Below are 22,572 nucleotides of genomic sequence, written 5' to 3'. Positions count from 1 at the left end.
GGAGTGATTCAGAGAAATAAACCGTGTTTTCACCGATTCATCACTAGAAGTGTAACTGTAGCAAGCATCTCAATATCACTAACGTTATCCACATTCATATTTAAACACAACAAATGATATATCCAGCTACAAAAAAAGCCTAAAAGTTAGAAAGGAAATACAACTAGGCGTTGTCATGAAGATGTTACACCGTCTAATGCAGACAGCCAGAGAAAATCTTACCATGGTCCTCATGGTCCTGCTACTATGAGATTGACAGGAGAGTGTGTGATGACGTGACTGAAAAACAGAATGGTGGGATGCCCATTACCAGAGCAGTCATTCAGCTGAAGGCTTGGAAATATTTACCGTTAATTTAAATGTGAAACTTTCATCTAAAAAGATATTGAAAATATTTTATTTAAACGATGTCAATAATTCAATGTGTTTTATTAGAATTATTTTCAAATAAAATGATTTTCTTTATGAAAACAAGATTTGGTCTTCAAATATTATTTTTCCAAAAATGAGTCTTGAAAGAGGGGGGGTCGTCTTATATTCGGACCAATATGGTATTTGATTAGCCAGTGCAGCAACTTGCTGTATGATGGTGAATAGTGTTGGCCAAAAGTGGAAGTTCCGAAATGTTAAATGTTGTCTAAATACAAGTCAAGAAAGTCTAAAATAGGCACATTATAACTCAAATCAGAAGCTGTCTGAAAAATGAGGAATATTTTTGTTGTAAAATAATCCAATCCAGATTGTTCAAATCCTATCATCTACTGGCTTGACCCCTGTGAGTAGATTCTGAAAGCAGGGTTCAGTTCACAATGTTCTAAAGGTTTAATGAGACACACAAGGATATACATATTCTCTAACAATCGCTCCATTCATTTAGTTGAGGTATAGTAAGATAAGAGAGTCAGGATGGGAGGAAGGATTCTCTCAAGGTCTGTTCACACAGATAGGAAAACAGTGTTGTACTCTAGGTAGTCTCGCTTTCCCAGACCGTCCTCCACAGCACTGCGAAGGAGGGTTTGGCTATTCCACACAACATTCTGGGATGGGAAAAAACGTGCTCTGGTTTATTAGCATTTCTTTATACCAATCACATCGTGATAGGCGGCGCTAAGCATTGGAAAAAGCCACGGTGCCCCTGGAAAATAGCCTCAGGAAGGAACTTGTTTTGGTGGAACGTGTACATTTAAAAGTTGTTTTAGTCGTGCAATAGAAAACTCAGATTGGACAGATAGTCTAGCTAGGTGTCTGGATTTACTCTGCAGAGATCTGAGGAACAGTTAACCATAGTCCTCATAAATAGACCAGAGTTAAAAATTCCAACACAAACAAAACGGAAGGTAACGGACATCCGGCCGAAAAGAGTGAAATCCGGCGGGATTTCCGACGGCAACAGAGCAATCCCGGAAGTGGAACGTCGTGGATGTAAACTACACTCTAGGATACAAATAAAATGGATGAGAACGCCTTTCTTCGAACTTCTCACAGAATGGAATGTAACAATATTCACAACAATTATACAAAGTATTTTTTTTTTACTAAAAAAGTCATCAATTCTTTCACAGGGTTTCAGTACACCAAGTATGGATGTCGAAAGAAAGGAGACACCAAGATGGTCCATCGAGGCTACTGCGACGCCAGCAAGAAGCCAAAGCCCATCCGCAGAATGTGTAACCTTCAGGACTGCACACAGCCTCAGTGAGTACAGACGTCCCAATTTTTCACAGGAAAACATACTAGGCTGTTTTTGAAAGTGCTGATTAGATTCAAACTGGGACTTAGCTGCAGTCTATTAAGATAAAAATGTTAAAGTGGCTTTTCAGCATGAATTTTGAATTAGTTGAATTTGAATTAGCTTCTCTTTAACTGTAGTCTGTGTGGTAAAGTGGGAATGGAGAGAAAATAAGCACTTAAAACCCCAAAATCTGTTCTGTTTCATCTAGATGTGTGATTTCCCTTCCCTCTTTTTTTTCTTTTTCGATTTGTCCAGGCACTTAATGTTTTGGCTCAAAACCTTTGAGTTGTAGAAGCAATTTATTTTCCCCTTACATATGTCAGTATAGGTGACACCTAAATATAGTGGATACAATTCTCTATCATTCTATATCTCATTATATTGCAATCTGGATGTGCATTGAAATACAGTAAATATTCTGGAAAATCATTGTCAAATTATATTGTCTCAAGGTAAATTGTATATTATTATATTGCAATTGTAAGCATTGCCTATTTTACATAAATCTTTAACACATTGTGTACATCGTATCAACTCCATACAATCCTGCAGAATTTGATGTGCACAACACAGTGGGTGTACCTCATTTTTGCAATTACACACAATTCATTCTTGTGCAAAGCCTTAAAATTACAGACTTTCAAAATGTGTTTTGAATCACAGATGCAGGTTACCATTTTCTTGAAGGGGTACTCAAGGGGTACTTGAAGGGGTATCACACTTCTATAAAGATGTGGGGCTTGTGAGTGAGATAAAAGTAGAATGATTAGAATTAAAGCAGCAGAGGCTGAGAAATTTCACACATACTTTCTCAAAGTTGTCTCAGGCTACATCCACACTACTACATTTTCGTTTTTAAAAATCTTTTGCTACATTCACGCCTGACGTCCACACTATTCCGTCGTTTCAGAGCCCTTAAAACAAAGACGTTTGGAAACGCTGCTGACCTCGTTTTAAAGGACAATTCTAAAATGAATTCGCAAAATGAACCTAGGGGTTAATAACACGTGTCAGAGTTTGACCGTGCTCTGGGATATGTTTTCACCGTGCAACCAGTAACCAGTAACATAGCTCAAGCACGGCGTTCGTCGTTCAACTGGTCGTGACTGCTTTCCCAAGATGGCGCCTGCATGTATACGTGAACGGTATTGTCTTTATAAACTATCTTTTTAATACAGTCTGTACACTTACAAAGTTCTCAATGCTTCGGTTTACATGTAGGGACCCTCATTATGCTAACGTGAAAGTGTGGTGCTGTTTTGAGCATTGTTAGTGGTATAGAAATAGCGATTTCTTTTTACTTTACCCGTGCCCCGACAACTAGCGTTATAAGGTAATTAGCAGTTTGAGCTAAAACTGGTCACATTTGATTAGCATGAAAACACATCCCAGAGCACGGTCGAACTCAGACACGTGTTATTAACCCCTAGGTTCATTTTGCGACGGAATTGTCCTTTAAGCTATGGGGTTGCATATTGCAGACATTTCTGACCTTGTTGTCGATGCTAGCAGCTGTTGTGCATTTAAATTCTGCATTTTATAATGCTACTACTGCCGTCATACACAGGAGGTGAGCTATTATTAGAGTGATCTGCAGCAATTTGCATGTCCAGCGGCGTTACTGACACGTGCATGCCCAGTGTACGTAAATGGTCTGTGAAATGCATTTTCAGGCGGGTTAATATGGAGGGAGATTAGTTCTGAAACGCTGCTAAAATGCTCATGAGGACAGAGATCGTTTTTGTCTTAAAACACTGGTTTAAAATGAAAACATAGTAGTGTGGATGCAGCCTCAAAGTTACTAAGTCACTGTCATGCGTCAAAGGCAGGGTTTCCGCGGGGTCTTAAAAAGTCTAAAAAAGTCTAGAATTTCAAAATCTAAATTTTAGGCCTTAAAAAGTTAAAATTCACTGAAGTATTGTGTTCTAGGTCTTAAATCATTTTAAACAGGTCTTAATTTTCCTACGTCCATGTAACGCTACCTCTAATGCTCATTAAAATACTTTTTTTAATTCCGTGGTGTAGTTCTTTCTTTTGATAGTTCAAATATAATTAGCTGTATATGTACAGATTATTATTACTCTGTTGCTTTTTTTTATTTGAATACATTTACTTTGCAAGTACTTTTGTGACTCTGCATTTTGTTGTACTTTAACGTCGTGATATAGGTCTTAAATTTCATTCATAAAGGTCTTAAAAAGGTCTTAAAAAGTCTGCCTGTCACTCCTTTTGTGTTTGAGGGGGGATATTCCCTGGTATGAGTCAAGCTTTAAAAACTCTGAATCCTACAATTCCCATAATGCAATTCAGCAACATTGTTCATTAGACCTTCCTTGTCTGTAAAATGCCCTTATCTGTTTAATCCTGTCCCCTCCGTTTGTAACAGTGTTTAGAAAGCTCCTCCAGACAGTGCTTAATTTGTAAAGTGCGAGGTCCCGGAGCGCAGAGGGGGGTGGATCCAGCAACTCAAAACGGGGGTTGGAGGTAACGGAACCAAAAAAAAATTACTCCTGCCTACGTAGCTTCTCTGACTCTGACTAAAAAAGCCTAAACAACGCTGTGTGTACATCAGGGCAATGTTTATTTTTATTTCAGAACGTGCACTGCATCAGTGCGAAATGTAAAAAAAATTAAAAATACACTGCAACGATCGTTTTCACAAGCAGCAATTATCCATCAGACAATTAAAACAAAAAACCCACCGTGGTCTCCACATTCTTGATTGGCAGAAACAATTTTTGCTTGTTTGGGATCCGACTGGCCAGCATATTTGAAAAAGTTAAGCAAACTTTGTTGTCTTTTTGACATTTTTCCCCTGAGTGAAATGATGCTATAACAGCAATCTCAACCAGCACAAGCACTTGTGTCACTTGAAGTGCAGCGCCGCTGTTGAAGTGTCGATCCCCTCCCTCCGTCCCTCTCCCCCCTCTGTCTTACCTTGAAAATTCACCTCAAAACGCATTGAAAATGCAAACACAAGACTTTTGTGGAACTCCAATGGGGAATAAAGACTAACAAGACAGATAACAACATTGAACACTACACAAACAGTAGTTTATTTTTTTCATTTAGGCGATACATTTTTCATAGTGACACAGGAGGGGTTTAAACCCTCAGAGACCCAAAGCCAATAAATCTCAGTACATCTCTTTAGTGTGACTTGTTAGAAGAGCAATGAGTTGTGTCGCGAGATATCCATCACAGCAGTCCTGTTTTATTTAACACTAGAACAACCATGATGGTCATTTTAACCGTTTTGAAATTTATATGTGCAATAACTTTGCTGAATAAAAAAATACAATCCTGCTGGTACCTGCATTTCCCTAAAAAAGTCTATATTTTCATTTAAAATTGTTTTTATAAACATTACACAAAAGGCAAAGAAAATACAATCACTTTTACTATTTTGGCCATACACGGTCATATTGACCGCTCAGATTTTCGTGGTATTGTTTTTAAACTTTCACGCGGTTGAAGATGTATATTGGTTGCTTAGTAAGTATCATCATCTCTGTCAGAGAAACGTCACAAGCGGTCTCGAGTAACAAGTGAGGGCATCACCAATGGGCCAAAGGCAAAGCCAGAGTCGGTAACGTAGGCTACTACAATAAATATGGCATGGATGGACTCTGTTCTGAATCAGAAGGCAAGCGCCGGGTGCTTGCTCTGTGAAAGGCCGGTTTCTGTCTACGTGTTCATATAACTTTATACATCCATGAACTGGCTAGAATCATTGCACATACCATATTTTTCAGATATGAATGTAGCCTATGAAATAATTACGGTTTACTATGCCATGATATGAATTATTGAAACACGTAGCCTATTAGGCCTACTACTCAAATGTATAATTAAACTCGTTAAAATGTACATTTGGTGTTATTTCGTTTTCTCTGTAGATCGTAAGATAATACATGCATTAATATTGCAATTAGGTATTTATCATGAGAGATTATAAAGTTTGGAATCTGGCGGTCAAAATGACCGCTCACGGCAATTCTAGTAGTAATGGAATTCCGGCACTTCTAGTGTTAATGCTGCCAAATTATATAAAAGTGATGGCAGCTGGGTTAGAGATGGGACAACGGGAGTGAAACTGCCTCTGTAGCAGCTACACTTGAGAGAGCCATGACAGAAAAGGCCTGCAGGTGAAAGAAATGGTTGCATAAGCTGATTAGTGGTGGACGCTGTAAAATGCCAAGACATCTTAAAAAAACACAGCTAATATCATCAATATGAGGCATGAGGCAGCGGCTTCTTCAGTTAATCAGCTAATTTATTCACAGTGACGACTTCAGATAGTAAGCTAATGTTTACCTGCCGGCTGTTTGGTAGAATTTTAAACCAAAGATAAGAGAGAGCCGAGAGATCCTAAGCTGCTGTGATCTGACGCTGGATATTAATTTCACTCTCTGCTGTTCTGTTTTAGTTTTTCTCTCTTAAGTTGTGATTAACTTAACTTCTTGAACTGAACAATACAGGCAAATATCTCAGGGGTAGGACTCTTTTTGTGTTTCAGCCTGTGTTGCCTCGTAATGGACAAACTTAACTTTATCGTATTATGTGCATGAGACTTTCCCGCACAGAAACTCGAGTGAAGATAATTACCTCTTGAAGAGGGTGGGGGGGATGTTCTGTTTTGTTGTCATTACTTAGAAATCCTCATGGGGTCGGCAGAAAGGCACTATAGCTTTACATTTCAAGGTATTTTACTGTAAGTAGACATACAGTTTCTTACTGTATTATTTGAATTTACAGTAATATACTGGCTGCAGTGTAATTCCCACTTTTTTCCTTTATTTTCCTTAGATGCATTGGTAGTAACAGTAAATACCTGTAATCTGTAATATTTGCAGATAGTGCTGTAATATTATTATTTTCTCCCAGAATGCATTGCCAAAAACAGTATGATACTGTGAGATTTTAGCTGTAAATTTACATCAAAGGTTTACAGTGTTGTTATGTTTTCTGGAAACATTAGGAAAACTACTTTTACTGCAGATCTAAGAATGAGATGGAGCATTTTTCAGTATGAACTACTGCAGTTACTTGAATGGGAATAAAAGTCTGGGATATATCTATATCTCTTGCTAATGTGCCCTATGCAGATCTCAATATTTCTAAACATTTCCTATTATTTAAATAAAATGAAAGATGTAGAGGATTGGAGGCATATGCTGTCTGGGGAATTTCAATTTTTTTTCTACTTTTCAATTCTGATCATAACACTTTATTTGCCCCAGGGGGTATTTTGCAATTTTCTTTGACTCTTTGCAATTTGGTGTCAGAGTGGTTCTTTGTGAGAAGATGGACCTTTGAAAATAAAGGCAAATTCCCTTGGTAGCTTGAAGGATTTTTCTCTTCATTGCTGGCTCATTGCAGTGCTTGTGTGTCTTCCCGTTTAGCTCTCTGACACTGATATTTTCCTATAAATGTGCTGCAGTTTTGAGATATCTATCGCTGAACTATGTGCATTATCACAATAGTGCACACAATACATCACATCATTTGTAGAGCTCAAATCATCCTAAAATTACAACTAAAAAACTCAACGTGAATTTGTCTTTCTTAAAAAAAGAAATCCCAGTTACCCTTTCATACTTACTGGTAACTTAATGTGGAATACTGTCCAGAAGTTTCAGTGGCTGAGATCCATCAGCTCCACAAGTGTGTGTGCTTCGAATTCTGTTCCAGACAATGCTACAACTTGTCTCCTCCTGTCCTTGAGGTTTTTCTTTTATTGATATAATGGTACAGCAATTATTGTCACAGTAGTCTGTGAAGTTATCAGTCTGATGTCTATAAAGGAATAATTTTCATACAAATAGATATAATCTATTTGTGACAGCTTCATACTGGTTTCTGTCACTGCAGTCAGTTGTACCAGACAATGGCTGAATAACAATATTATGAAACTGACCAGCCGTATCAGAAGTTATTTGATGTGAGGTAAAGTACTGCAGGCTGGTGGATGATTTCAAGTGTATTTATTTATAACATTTAGATGCTTTCATGCAGCACTGAATGGAAATATCTTCCGTGCGTTGGGGACTTTGAAAGGGACAAAAATATCAGTTGATAGAGCATTAGACAGATTGTTTTATGAAATTATTATTGACAGCGATGCATTGATAGTTTTTGCTGCATTTGCATTTGTTTATTGAATTATGAATTTGAGGACTCAAGAGACCAAAATTGAGGCTGTATTTATCCTTTTGAAATAACGATGTTTTTCACTCAAATTGATTAACTGAGCTCTTGTCGCCACTGCTGATTGTAAATATATGTTCACGGCTCAGCACTCTGATTGAAACGTTTGGAGTGTTTGTTCTATTAGTTTAATTGATTCCTGCTGTTTAGAACAAATGCATTCAACAAATAAGCATGGGATGCTTGTAAATGTATCTTATCTTTTAATTCCTTTTATTATGTACAATGCAGAAATGTAAATTTAGTATGTAAAAGTCACAGAGCCCCCAAAGTTCATAAAGAGTCAGTCCACCACTTTGGTCAAGACCACTTTTCCTCTATACTAGACAATTGGATAGTTTGCCATGACATTTGGCACACACATTTGTGTCCCCATCAGGATGGATTGTGATGAATTGAATTAACTTTGATGATCCCCTGACTTCTCATGACCATTAAGTAAAAAACTGCACATATAGCCTACTGTAAGACGTGATTGGCATACTTTGCTCCCAGATAGATTTTAAATGTTTGTGAAAGTTGCATTGCTGAGTGCATTAATGCCTGTTTCTGGCAGTAGTTGCATATGATGAACCCAAATTTGTGAGCAATGGGGTTGCAGTATGTCATAGTAATTTTTTTCCAACGAGTTCTCCAATTACTAGCACTATACAGCCATGTATCCTCTCACTGCCAGTTGATAGCTACATGCTTATTATTCAAATCAGGGTAAACAATCCTTTCAAGAAGCCACTTGATGTTAGCTGTGTGAGTGAAACATATCATCAGTCCATTCATTCACTAAAGATTCTTCTTCAGTGGTGGAATGTCATGACATTTTCTCAAGTTCTGCACTTAGGTACAGTTTTGAGGAACTGCATTTTGTAAATGGACTGTAAATGGAATTTATATAGCGCTTTTCTAGTGCTTTTACATAGTACAGGAACCATTCACACACATTCATACTGTGTGTAATATTGTACTTTTTACTCCACTACATTTATATGACAGCTACAATTATTAGTTACTTTACAGATTGAGATTTTACATAAAACATACATGCATTACAATTTGTTGTTATAGATTAAACAAGTGGTTCCCGACCTTTTTGGCTTGAGACCACTTACAAAAGAGCATTGGTCTCCTTGTCACATTTCAGATGTCTATAAGTTGTTAGCAGTTCCAAAAAAGATTGATTTCACATCTAAACAGCTCAGATGGTTTCATTTAAATAACTGTTTAGGTAAAATAATTCAATAATTCACAGAAAAGCAACAATTAGAGAGAAGTCCAAAAGAATAACACAGATTTGAGAAGCAGAATTTAGTTTTTTTCTGCTTTTCTCTCCCATTAATCATCTCACAACCCTTCAGATTTATCTGGTAAAACTTTTGAGGGGCCGACCCCAAGGTTGGGAACCACCCAACTGAACTACCTAACTGTATGCAAAGTAGTTAAAACTAGCTCCACCTTGAGCAGCTACAGCTGTAATATGCTTCTTACATATCAATGCAGCTGTATTAATAATCTAATAATCTCATATAAAATAATATATCGGTCACAGGGGACATTTTACTGATGAATGACATCTTTTACTTTTGACCCTTTTAAAGCAGCCATATTATGCTCATTTTCAGGTTCATAATTGTATTTTAAGCTTGTACCAGAATAGGTTTACATGGTTTAATTTTCAAAAAACACCATATTTGTGTTGTACTGCAGTGCTCTCTCTCACTGCTGCAGATCCTCTTTTCAGCTGGTCTCTGTTTTAGCTACAGAGTGAGACCTCTTTTCTTCTTCTTCTTCTTCTTCTGTACTATCTTTGATTGCACTGCACATGCCCAGTAGCTCAGATGTAGATCATGTCAGCTAGCTAGCTCCATAGACAGTAAAAGAAAGGCTGTTTCTACAACTTCGGTCAGTTACAAGGCAGGATTAGCTGGGAGACTTCTAAATGAGGGCGCACATGTAAGTAGTTCTTTTGTAGATTATGGTGAACTTGTGTGTGTTGTAGCAGTGCTTTGCTATTGAGAACGAGGTAGCATGCTAGCGTTAGCATGCTAGCGTTAGCCATGGCGTTAGCCATAGCGTTAGCATGCTAACGCTACGAGCTAATGGTTGCGGTTAGCCTGCTCGTTTCGGCTTGTGACGTCACAAGCCGTGCCGATTTTGAACAGCTCACCCAGAGACTGAAGGCAGGACACATTCAGAAACCGTATCTCACTCTAAACAGCATGGATGGATTTTTTTCAAAGTTTGTATGTGTGTGGAAGCACCAGAGACACAAAATAACACCCCAAATCCCAGAAAAAGTGATTTTTTCATAATATGGGCACTTTAAGTACATTTTACGTAGTCTATATCCACAACTTTCCACTTCCGGGATTGCTCCGGTGCCACCATAAATTCCACCGGATATCCCTCTTTTCGGCCGGATGTCCGTTACCTTCCACTTTCTTTGTGTTGAAATTTTAAACTCTGGTCGATTTATGAGGACTACTGTTAACTGCTCCTCAGATCTCTGCAGGGTAAATCCAGACAGCTAGCTAGACTATCTGTCCTATCTGAGTTTTCTCTTGCACGACTAAAACAAATTTGAAGGTACACATGTTCAACCAAAACAAGTTCCTTCCCGAGGCTATTTTGCAGCGGCACCGCGGCTCCGTCCAGCGCTTAGCGCCACCCATGAAGATAGTGACTGGTTTAAAGAAATGCCAATAAACCAGAGCACGTTTTTTCTCCCAACCCGGAATGCTGTGTGGAGTAGTCATACCCTCCTCCGCAGCGCTGTGGAGGACGGTCTGGCAATGCGAGACTACATTTTACGGAACACTTCAATTATTATTGTAGGGCTTTTACTTTTAATGCACTTTTACATATGGTATTGCCTTATTTACTTCAGTAAATGAGTACTCCTTCCACCTCTAACAAAAAAAAAACAGAAAAGACGTATACACGTCTGTGCACATTTTGGTCCGGATCTGTGGTTTGGACTTCTCCCAACACTGTTCTTCTTAAATGTATTCCTTTTTGTTATGACATAATTCCCAGTAATCTCCTCACTTTGATTCATCCAGGTGGATCTCAGAGGAATGGGAGCATTGTACCAAAACCTGCGGCAGCCTGGGCTTTCAGATCCGAACCGTTCGCTGCGTGCAGTTGCTCCACGAGGGCACAAACCGCTCCGTTCACAGCAAGTACTGCAGCGGGGAGAAGCCAGAAAGCAGGAGGCCCTGTAACAGAGTCCCATGTCCTGCCCAGTGGAGGACCGGAGCGTGGTCAGAGGTTCAGTATGATTTATTTAAAGAGAAGTTTTTCTTTGACTGTAATATCAAAAGGCTCCAGTGTGTGCAGCTGATCTTATTTCTAGAGGTTAAAGTATGTTCTTCTGTAGTCTGGGTGTGGATCATTTAGCCACCAATCCATCTGATTGATTTTATTTTTAATGTGATCTTGGTTCCAATTAACTAATGTCAGTTTAATCGCTACCAGCTCGCCCTTTTCCTGTAGATTTGTGGTGATGCAGCAGCAGCTTTAATGTGTATGATATAATTGGGATTTCTTAACTTTACAAGATTATGTATAAAAATAAAACATGAGGCATCTATTAAATTTAGAGCAGTGTCACATCTCATCTGAAAACACGCCAGTTTTAGTTCACCAAATGAGACCTTTGAAACCCTCAAAAGATCTAATAAATCAGACGTCCTGCTGAGTGGTGGAGAGCAGGAAGGTACTAATGAGATGCAATTCTTCATGCCAGCAGCTGATTTGTGAGCTGGGTTCAGAATTGTGATTGCATGGTCCATCTCCATGTTGGAATATAACGCTTTATATGAATGTATATATATGGAGCTAAATCAGGTCCAAATGTTTTGTTAATTTAAAAAAAAAAAAATATATATATATATATATATATATATATGCTTAATTTCCAGCTTTGTCCACATAAAGGCACTAGCCTACCTGTCTAGCTAATCCACAACGCGTTTTCGTTCCGAGCCAGCGTCACGTGACTGAAACCAGCTGAAACGGAGAAGGAGATTAGGAGAACCGCTTGTCACTGCCCCGGCAAATTTGAAAGCCCGCACTGCGCTTTAGTTTATAATGGATCATACTTATGCCGAGCTACAGGAGAAGGAATCCTCGTCGCCAAAAAAGCAAAAATTGGAAGACTTCTTCTAGGTTTTAACACTATTAATGTATCTTGAATCAGTCACAATAACTCATTTGGGCTACAGCTGCTCTCAAAGTTGTCTCATTCAGGAGTATACAGACTAATTGCCTCCCTGACATTTTCATTTCATCACAGTTGGTGATGTCAGCAGGAGATCTATAGCAAGTCTAAAAACAGGCACCTAAGGTGGAATCAGGAGAAAGATCTGCCGAACAATTAGTTTGTTTTCTTTTTTTTTTTTTTATTATTATTTTTTGGGCATTTTAGGCCTTTATTTCCGGCAGGACAGCTTAGACTCGAAATGGGAGAGAGAGGGGGATGACATGCAGCATAGGGCTGCAGGTCGGAGTTACGGAGTTCGGAGTTAGTTAAGCCTCTTTATATTGGCGCGCACTCTACCAGGTGAGCTACCCAGGCGCCCAGTGGTTTGTTTTCTGCTTTGGTTTTATCCGTCCACAGATCTGTGTTTATGGTTTAAACAGTACAAAATACCAACTTGATTTAAGGATTTTTGTAATATTTTTCTATTTACGTATCTAATTAATTAAATATATTATTATTATGATGCACTGACACCAACGTCATTTTATTGATTAATTAAGATCATGGCTATCAAATGTTGAAGATAGAACTTTGAGTTGGCTTGTGATCCCACCCAGTTATCCTGACATCTACTGCTGCCTGTCTGACCTGCCTCCATTCATTTTAACTCTGCTCTCCAAAACTGTGTTCTTTTGCTGTGTGTGAGTGAGTCTCTGTTTGCACTCTTCCACAGTGCTCTGTGACCTGTGGAGAGGGGATGGAGAGGCGTCTGGTCACTTGCCGAATTGGAGATCAGTGTAACGGAGAAAAACCTGAGACCGTGAGACCGTGCAGACCGGGATCCTGCCATGGTAATCATGTCATTTATATAGGCAGATTCTCTGAAATCAGGTTCCTCTGCCTCCTCCTAGGCCTCATAATGGCATTTGCAAGCACCGGGCCCGAACCAATCAGAGCAGAGGAGCCTTTCTTATGCAGGTACAGGTATGTCCGCATTACCTGGCGCATTACCTCAGCAGAGCGAAGAGCCGCTTCACACACGCATGACCGCGATTGCATGCGGGGGCCACGGCGCCTCCGGAACACAGTGCAGACACGTCCGGTGGAAAAAAGGGGTTAGACACCTAAAAAAGAGTTTAAGTGTACGCTATATTTTTTGTTTTAATTCACCGCTGTGAAATATATATATGTATAAATATAAATATACTCTATTCAAAGCTGCCAGGCTCTTTATACCTTGCAGAGTAGCTGGTCTACTGCTGCCTTGATCGGTTAGTTAGTTTGTATTATTGTGTGACTTTGGTGAATCCGAACTAACCCTTCAAAATACAAAAGTCACACAACAACACAAACTGAAGCTAACTCAAAACCTGCTTAGAATGAGTATGTACAGTAATATGAAACTGGGGCGCAGCTCTTGTCTAAGCAGACTTCAGCATAATGAGCACCATGCTGAATGTGGCTTAAATGTACTACAGTTTGTTTTGTGGCATAAACACTTAGCTGTCTGTGTGGCCGGGTTGGCTCAGTGGGTAGAGCAGGTGCACGCATACTTAGAGATTTATGCCTTGACGCAGAGGTTGAGGGTTCAAATCCCACCTGTGATGATTTCCTGCATGTTTTCCCCCCTTTCTCACCTAGCTGTCCTGTCAATTAAAGGCAAAAAATAATCTTAAAGAAACTTAGCTGCCACTCTTTCATAAAAAAACAATTTTGTTTGTGTGTCAGTGCACCCACTTCAACTCAGCCTTTTTTTTATCTTTTTCCATGGCCAACTTTCACAGCCTTTCAGCGCTGTGTGGCATGCACTGAGCTCACGCTGTATGCCTTTTTGCCTTTTAGATGAGCCATGTAATGGAGACAAATCCATCTTCTGCCAAATGGAGGTCCTAGCGCGATACTGCTCTATTCCAGGCTACAACAAACTGTGCTGCGACTCCTGCAGCAAGCGCAGTGGAGCTTCATCTCTATTCTCGGAGGCGACTGAGACGGAGGAGCATGTCCGCTTCGGATCCGCCTCCCAGCTGTTAGAGACATTAACAGCCTCAGCAGTGGCCAACAGCACTCGCAGTGGTAAACACGGCTCAGGCAAAGGATCCGCCACATTAGGCAATGCTGCAAAATATGTCACCACCCCTCCCCCGCTTAAGAAAACCCTGTCGAAGATCACCACTGCACCACGGCGGGTCCGACGACACATGGGGCTCACTGACAGGAAGCTGCCCGCTATCGGCACATCTCCTCCAGGAAGTCCCACAGATGGTCAAAGGTCGAGCAGCTTGAAAGATAGTCGGTGGCCTACTGAGTATTCTAAAGTGGAGAGATGAAAGTGATGCCCTTCCCCTTCAGGACTCTTAATGTACAGCAGATAATCCAGCTTCATCCTGAGTCTTCTCACGCCATAAAACACCACCGAGAGACAAACAGTGAGAGAAAGAAAGAAAAGTGCTGGTTCACTTTTTTGTTAAGAATTTTCCATCCCTTACAGGGAGCTCCCAGGGTATATTATTACTTAAACAGCCATGTTGCTTTGCTTTCATACATTTCTTTGAGAGGAGAAAACAATACAATAATTTTAATGTAAAGGGGGCCCATGGTCCGAAGGGAATTTTCATCCGTGTCAAATGAACAGCTTGAAAACGCAGCGCTGGTAGTTCATTGTGAATCATTTTACAAAATAGCCAAAGGACAGATTAATATTCAAAATAAGTATTTAAAATACGACACTGGCTCCTAACTCTTAACAGTAGATATACTATATTACAAAGAAATGGTTGCTTAAATCCAACCCAACCTTTTAACCCAGTGACTCTTGAAGCTTCCTTTTGATGTCAGCTACCGTGACAGGTTCAGGAAGGTGTCTGTATTTCCCCTCTGATTGGTCTTTTCTCTGGTCTTGTAATTTAATGAATCGGGCCCCTTGTGTCTGCAGAGTGTTGCAACAGGTCCTCTGGCAAATCCTCAGCAGCGACAAGGGAGAAAATGTCAACAGGTGCAGTCCTAACAGCTGATTTAATTTGTGAAAATGTATGCAGACTGCACAAGTAGAACTCAGAACATATACTTTTGGCCGTGTAAAAAAAAAAAAAACACGGCTTGATTAACATTGCATAACAGCATGATGCAACTAATGAAACACTTCCATGTCAAATCTGTAGACTGGATGGGAGATTTAATGTTTCTATAAATTTGAAGTGGAAGATGATGGAGACAAAGTTGGGACAATTTAAAACGGATCATCTGATGCAGCTGAAAATTCCCTTTTTACTTGAATGTTACAAACTGCCATTTTCTTGCCAAAAAATGTAAGTGTGAAGCTTGACTAGTAGAGAATTAAATTGTCCCAGTACTTGAGGAGTCACTGCATGTACTAAATCAAACACCGGACTTCATTTGACCACATATGGAAAGTGGCCAAACCAGTAAAAACCATTAAAATAATGGTTTTAGTTGTATAGATTTTTTTTTTTTAAATATCCAGTAATGTCTGTTAAATGGCCCTCTACAGTTTCTATGGAAATGGGTATTTATAAAGGTTCCTGTAAATACTGTACATGAAAATATCAGTATTATTTTAAGAAGCTGAGGATGCCATTTTAATCAACTATAATAACATATATATCATTCCTAATGTTTACAGTTTCAGCACGATGTGTTACATGGACATAAACAACTCTCTGACTCTTAATGCTGTTGCAAAGTTCTCTGGGGAATGTTTTAAAAGAATAGTTCAACATTTTCAGAAATATCCTTGTTTGCTTGCTTGCTGATAGTAAAATATGAAGATTGATAGCACTTTCATATCTCTGCTGTACATATAAAGCATTCAGACAGTAGACGTTAGCTTAGCATAAATACTGGAAGCAGGGGAAACAGCTAGTCTGGCTTCGTCCAAAGTTTAAAAAAAACGCCTACCTACACCTCTGAAGCTCACTCATTATGTAATCTTGTTTGTTTAATCTGTATAAACCTGACATGTAAAAAACAACACTAAAAGGTTTTGTTACCTTTTGACAGAGCCAGGCTAACTGTCCCTCTATTTCTAGTTATTGTGCTAAGCTAACCATCTCATGGCTGTCACTTCATGTTTACTACGCAGACATAAGAATGGTGTTCATGTCCTCTGCTAACTTTTGGCAAGAAAGCAAATAAGCACATTTGCCCAAATGTCAAACTATTCCTTTAAGAAGTATCTTATACACATTACTTCATCCCAGCCTTTACCTTTTTTCTAAATCAGAAGTTTGAACGGTGCTAGCCCTCGACCTTTCCAACTCATTGTATTGCCCTCCTTGTGGAAGTTTTTGCCCAGAAAGGTTGAAGCTGTTAGGTCAAAGAAGGGAACTAAATAAGGAATGTATTTAACAAGTGTTCTTAATACTGTATGTTATATACAGCAGGTGCTAGTTCAGCTTGAACAGACTAAAAAAAGGAAGTGAAAATTCCACCATGCAACTAAAATGAAACTTCTACTTTGATGTGACCATGAAAAATGCAAACACTCATCTTGAAAATGATTTTTAGTGTTGGATTTGCAGGTTATTTTCTATAGCGACATAAACTGTCGAATTTCAATTCACTTAAAGCTGCATTAAGCATTTTTTTTACCACTAGGGGGCAGAAAGACTCCCAAACAAACTCACATAGTTGCATATTTTACACATCGAGCAGAAAGAGAGCAACAGGAATCACAGTTCTGTCCACCCGATGAATTTAAATCCAGCATTCACTCTCCTTTTAGCTCTGTTTTGGTCTCTACCAACTTCTGAGGGAAGCTACTCGTGTATTTCCGCTCTCTGCTGTTTGGTGCTAACATACACTCATCTTTTTGATTTGATCTGTGGAAGTTGAGGAGAGCCAAATCAATGTGCTAAAAGCGGTGTAGTGATGCAGGTGTTCAGGTGGTTCAGCGCTGTTACATTACATAGAGTCGTTTGATTCAATTTTAATAAACAAATCTCGCTTAATGGAGCTTTAAGGTCATCACGCCCATACATATTCAGTTTGAACAAGGTTTTATTGTACATTTTGTGTTTGCAGGAACAAAGCCTCATTTTAAGCACGTTAAAATGTACTGTATGTGGAACATACAATAGTATTTTCTAAATGGCTTTTTTATGGTGTAAGAAGGTTCAGGAGAGAGAAAGCTATTTATTTGAAAAAAAAAAGGATTTCCTCACAACCACCATGCATCTGACTGCAATAGCAAAGACACAGTTTTGTGTTTTCAGCAAAGAAATAACTATTCACACTCACTTCTGTGTGCCAATGTATAGTACATGTATATAGCATTGAGTACATGAATATTTATTGAAAGTTAAAGCTTTGTTTTTACAGTATTTGCAGTGTCAGCTGGTCAATAAGCTGCAGCACATAAACCATTGAGTCACATTAATCACCATTTTTCTTCCACATTTTCAAATTTTAAATAGATTTCTACTTCTATTTTAAAACACATGATAGAGTAGGAATTACATTGTTTTTTGCAAACAATTAGATGTAAATATACATGCTCAATTTTGAGATGTTTTACTCGTTGTCAGAAAGCTGTCTTTTCACAGCTGTTTCGTAGAAGTTGTTAACACAGCTGTTACATCACAGCGAAGTGTACTGACCAGACAAATGCTTTATTTTAACCAATAAAACATTAATAGTGTAGTACCAGAAAACCAGTAATGTTGTTTTGTATGCTGTTTGTAGATGTCAGTATTTTCTAACCATTTTACAAAGTTTCTTCCCCTGTTCTTTTCACGCCCTTTACTTGCTGCCTATACAACATTGCTGCTAATGTTATACAGAGCTTGTAATGATAAAATAGGGTAGTTGTAGATGTTACATTGACAATCCCTGAGCCTCAGACAGATATTACTGCATAGGATTCTCCATGTACTGTATCAATACCCCTGTGCTATCCGTGCATTGAAGTATTACGATTGTCATGACTGTCAGTCACTCTCTGCTCTATTCGCTTTTCTATGTATTTGTGTAGATTGAAGTGTACACTACTGATGCTGTTTGTTGTAATGGGGAGCACATAGCAATAAAAGATATGAATAACTACTTTGATGTCTTGCCTTCTCCACCCTAATTTCTGCATTTGTGAGGTTCAGTATTGCAGCATTGAAGCGAAAAATCTGGTCAGTGACAACCATGTATAATAAGTCAAGTTAAAGGCACAATAAGTAGGATTTTCCTAAAAAAAAAAACAATGAACAGTATATACAAAAGTAATCCCTCCCAATCATCACTTATGACCCACTGTAAGTTTGTGGCCGTGTCTGTATCTGCAGAGACCCTGCCTTCTGCCCGTATCTTCTTATTTGCTGTGTTCAGGATATTTCTGGGCATCAACCTCTGTGATAACATAGCAACCAGTTGCCAGATCGTAAGCACGCATCCAAGAGGAAGCTATGAAAATGGCAGACACAGCGCCGAAAAAACGTGAATATAGCAAAACGAAACGCCAAGCTAACAAAGCTTGTTCCAAAACGAGAGTGAATTTGGGGTTGGCTTTCACCAGCTGGCGAGCACCGTTACCTTCGTTGAGCCATGGCTGCACACTTTGCAGCCTATGATCTTTGATGCTCTGGTGATAATTCTGTCCATTTTATTTGTTGTGTTCATACACTGTAAAAATAATGGACGTATCATCAGTGACGTCACCCATTGGTTTGTAGACTGCCATTTTGAAGCCACAAGTTTGGCTTGACTTATCAGGAGCTTGTGTGCTTAGGTGTGTTTCCATAACAGACAGTAATCAATAGTGACAGGATGCTTTGGATTATGGCTGTGTAAAGTTGGACCAATAGGCCCTGTCTAATTGTGTTTTTAGATGTTTCAGGAAGTATAGTCTCTGTTGGGCTTTTTGTATTTTATGGCAGGCACTGAAGTCCCATTTCAGGTTATTGCTGATGTGTGTGCCAAGGAACTTTTTATTAGTTTTTAGATGTAGCAACAATGGAGCTCTATGGCACAGAGGTATAAGACATGTCACACTTTGGTTACACTGACAATAGTTGTTAGTAGGTTCAATTCATGCCACTCATTTGTTTTGCTTACAATAAGAAAAACAGAATATTGCCAGCCACATACTTTAAAAAGAAAGGAGCACTTAGGAATGACAGATGTGCAGGAAATGTTAAGATCTTTGTAAAACTGATGACAGCTGTGTAGGGATAGGCTCTGAGCTAGTGCGCATTTCTGTCTGAATTGATTCTTGACTCTTTATTAAACCGCGTGGCTTGACAAAGACATTAATTACAACCTTACTTCCAGCACCAGGTTACCAGCTTAAACCTAATTTCCTGTAAAAACCATAAACACTTAAGCCTGGATGATTGATTGCTGGAAAATACATAAATTTCCTTCCAAATGCATTTTTTGCGTCATTGGCAGTGTTTGTATAGAAACGTCTTCACAGACATGCAGTTGCGTTTAAAGACAACAAGCTGTGAAAATGTGACAGGTTTGGTCCCTTACACCATGGAGGAATATCATTAGTTGTATGTGAATAAGTTAGTTAATTAAAATAATTGATCGTTAAAATCATGGAAGATTACATAATTACAATAATTTCCTCCCTTTCTTTACGTAGTCTCCTACTCTAAATGAGAGTTGACATTTGCTGCACTAATCACATCTCTGACTGATTACATTTATTGATTTACAATCAACAACTGCGATCAAGGGACTAATTAAAATGTCGACTCAAACCTGGTATGCACTTTCTATGGCTCGCGGAGACACATTTCAGACATGTTATTGGCCAGATTTGTTAAAAGGTCTTAATTGTCTAATACGCTATATAGGCCCCCTTGGTTGCAAGGGAGAATGTAATGCTACAGCATACAACATTTTAGACAGCTGTGTGCTTCCGACTTTGTGGTACTAGTTTGGGGAACATGACAATGTCTCCGTGCACAAATCCAGCTCCATGAAGAAATGGTTTTCCCAGTTTGGTGTGGAAGAACTTGAATGGTCTGCAAACAGCCCTGATCTCAACTCCATTCAACACTTTCATAGCACAAGCTAATGGCCCTTTGTACAAATACACACAACTCGAAAGGAAACCTGACCATTACAATCCTGTCTCCCACAAATTACATTTACCACTAATTTGTTTTGCCATTTCATGTTTTGATGGGAAATGTATTACTTTTTATGAGCGAAGGAAGTGCAGCTGCTCAGAAGTTGTGAGGAGCTGGATGGACTTTGACACCTAAGACGTATCCTCGTTATGTTGAAAAAAACTAGATTGAAGATATCTTGATTTTGAGTTTTGACCTGTCATAATTTAAATAGAGATATCTGCAACTCACATTTGGATTCTCCTTACAACTCAAAGGTTCATTCTTACTAGTCAGAATGTAAAATCTTGAATTCAACTTTTGACTGGTCATACATGTATTTAATGTAAATCCTGTCTTTCTTTAAATCTTTTTAATGTTAAAAGGGCATATAGAGCATGAGGTGTTCAATCACATATTGTTAAGGCCACGGTCCGGCCTTAGTATTGTTCCCTTGTGTTTCTCTGTCTCTCCCTTTCTTGCAACGTCCCCCATTGGTGTGTGTGTGTGTGTGTGTGTGTGTGTGTGTGTGTGTGTGTGTGTGTGTGTGTGTGTGTTCACCTTTTGAACTTAAACGTGACACATATGGGGGTTTAAATATACTTGTTATGTAAAACCTATTTTAATTGGTGTTGCATAATCTTGTTAGCAGTAAATGTTCTGCTCCTCATTTTCTTCTTATTTTAACAAAAATGCATTACAACTAAACATAATGTGCATATTTTGGAGTTTGAATGCCTTACTGCAGTATTTATTAAATTGTCTGCACAGCATGATTCAGATTTGGTTATTATAATTCTGACGGCAGCAACAAAAGCTCAGTGTGCCTGTACCCTGGAGAGCAGCGAGCTGGTATTAATATCCTGATGAAATTACTCATATTGTGTACTTACAAAAAGGATACAGCTAATATGCACAACAATGATGCAATACTGGATTAGTCTGGTTGGCTATTTCAAACTTTAAATATGGATCTACATTATTTTCAACAACGATGTAATCCTTCCAATCCAAAGACTCTACTGGTTAGCTGTATTGCTGCAAATTCTATTTTGACTCGTTTGGATTCGTGGCAAAATGGATTTCTATAAATCATGATTATGAGGAAAAAAGCCCCAAAATGTCTGGTCAGTAAGTTTTGTCCAAATAAAAAAAAAAAACTACAATTCCAGCTCATCATTCTCAGTCTGCTGAACGCTGCAGTGCATCCCGAGACGCTGACGAGACAGGAGCAACACTTCTTAAACTTCTCCATACATAATAACAAAATCCTAGAAAAACTACCACGGCTGGAGACATCAGTGTACTTCTGCATAGATAATAATCAAATCCCGAAAAAAGTACCACAGCTGGAGACGTCAGTGCCTGTAAGCCTCTGAGCCAGGGGTAATTCTAGGATCCGACTTTTAGAGGGGCTTAGCCCCTAATGAGAATGTGACATGGATACAGTGCCTTGCAAAAGTGTTAACCCCCCCCCCCCCCCCCGAGCTAAATTAGTAATTTCACATTTCACTGGATAACAATGAATATATGTATTTATTATTATAGCAGAGGATAAATGCAAAATATTGAACATATGAAAACAACTAAGAACGTCCCTTTATGGACTACCAGAATCAAATGAAATGATAATGAGGTGTAAACAATAAATAAATAAAAAATAAAACTTTCCTTGACTGGGTTACAGGTGCATAGCATTGGCGACAGCGACACAGGATATTAAACCTGTTTCTTTGAACCTGTAATTGTTTGCCCTCTGTCACTAACAGACAAGTTTGAAAACTCCAAAATTGATTTTTTTATAAATAAAATAAAAAATGAAATGTATTTGTTTTTTATTATTATAATTTTTAGGGGAGCTGAGATTAACTAAAAAGGGTCAAAAATCGCCAGTGCTCTGAGCTCTCTTGAGAAATGGGATGAGACAGAGAAATCACAAACAGAGAGCAGAAAGAAAGGAGGATGGCACACTGCTGGTGCAGGCACTGTTAATGAAAAGATAGGAAACAAGGGGAGGAAGGGGTTGATTATAATACCTTTTTTATTTTTCCTTTTAGTGTAATATTGTTTCATGAAAAGCAGCACATGAAGTTAATGAGCAACCAGCAAAGCAACGTATGACTTAGTTTAATTGTGTTGCTTTTGGTACTCAAAGCACACATGTCTGAGCCAGTAGCCGCTGCATGACAGAAGAGGGCTTATCCTCTGAGCTGCCACAGTTTAAATTGTTTTGCACTTTGGGTGTCCGCTTTTGGCAGTGATGCACAAACATGACGTAAGCCTACTGTAGGAAAGCCACAAGCCTGCGGCGACATTTGAATTATTCTCTCTGACATCTTGACTTCACAGCACGTTGGTCTCTTCGT

At 38.8% G+C, this 22,572-nt stretch overlaps 1 protein-coding gene across 2 annotated transcripts in view; it reads left to right on the top strand.

The window, feature by feature from the left end:
- The window catches only part of adamts3 (ADAM metallopeptidase with thrombospondin type 1 motif, 3), a 154,164-nt gene extending 135,964 nt beyond the window's left edge, over positions 1-18,200 (top strand). For both annotated transcript variants that reach the window (XM_031305463.2, XM_035996018.1), the window contains exons 19-22: positions 1,563-1,695; positions 10,999-11,206; positions 12,874-12,991; positions 13,983-18,200. In XM_031305463.2, the coding sequence (XP_031161323.1) occupies positions 1,563-1,695; positions 10,999-11,206; positions 12,874-12,991; positions 13,983-14,467 (944 nt within the window). In that variant the 3' untranslated portion in view covers positions 14,468-18,200. The remainder of the gene's footprint in view (positions 1-1,562; positions 1,696-10,998; positions 11,207-12,873; positions 12,992-13,982) is intronic.
- The last annotated feature ends 4,372 nt before the right edge of the window (positions 18,201-22,572 follow it).

This window comes from Sander lucioperca, chromosome 2, assembly GCF_008315115.2.
Source record: "Sander lucioperca isolate FBNREF2018 chromosome 2, SLUC_FBN_1.2, whole genome shotgun sequence".
NCBI classification, from domain to species: domain Eukaryota; kingdom Metazoa; phylum Chordata; class Actinopteri; order Perciformes; family Percidae; genus Sander; species Sander lucioperca.
The sequence above is the reverse complement of the archived record's forward strand: the minus strand, read 5'-3'. Positions and strand labels throughout refer to the sequence as shown.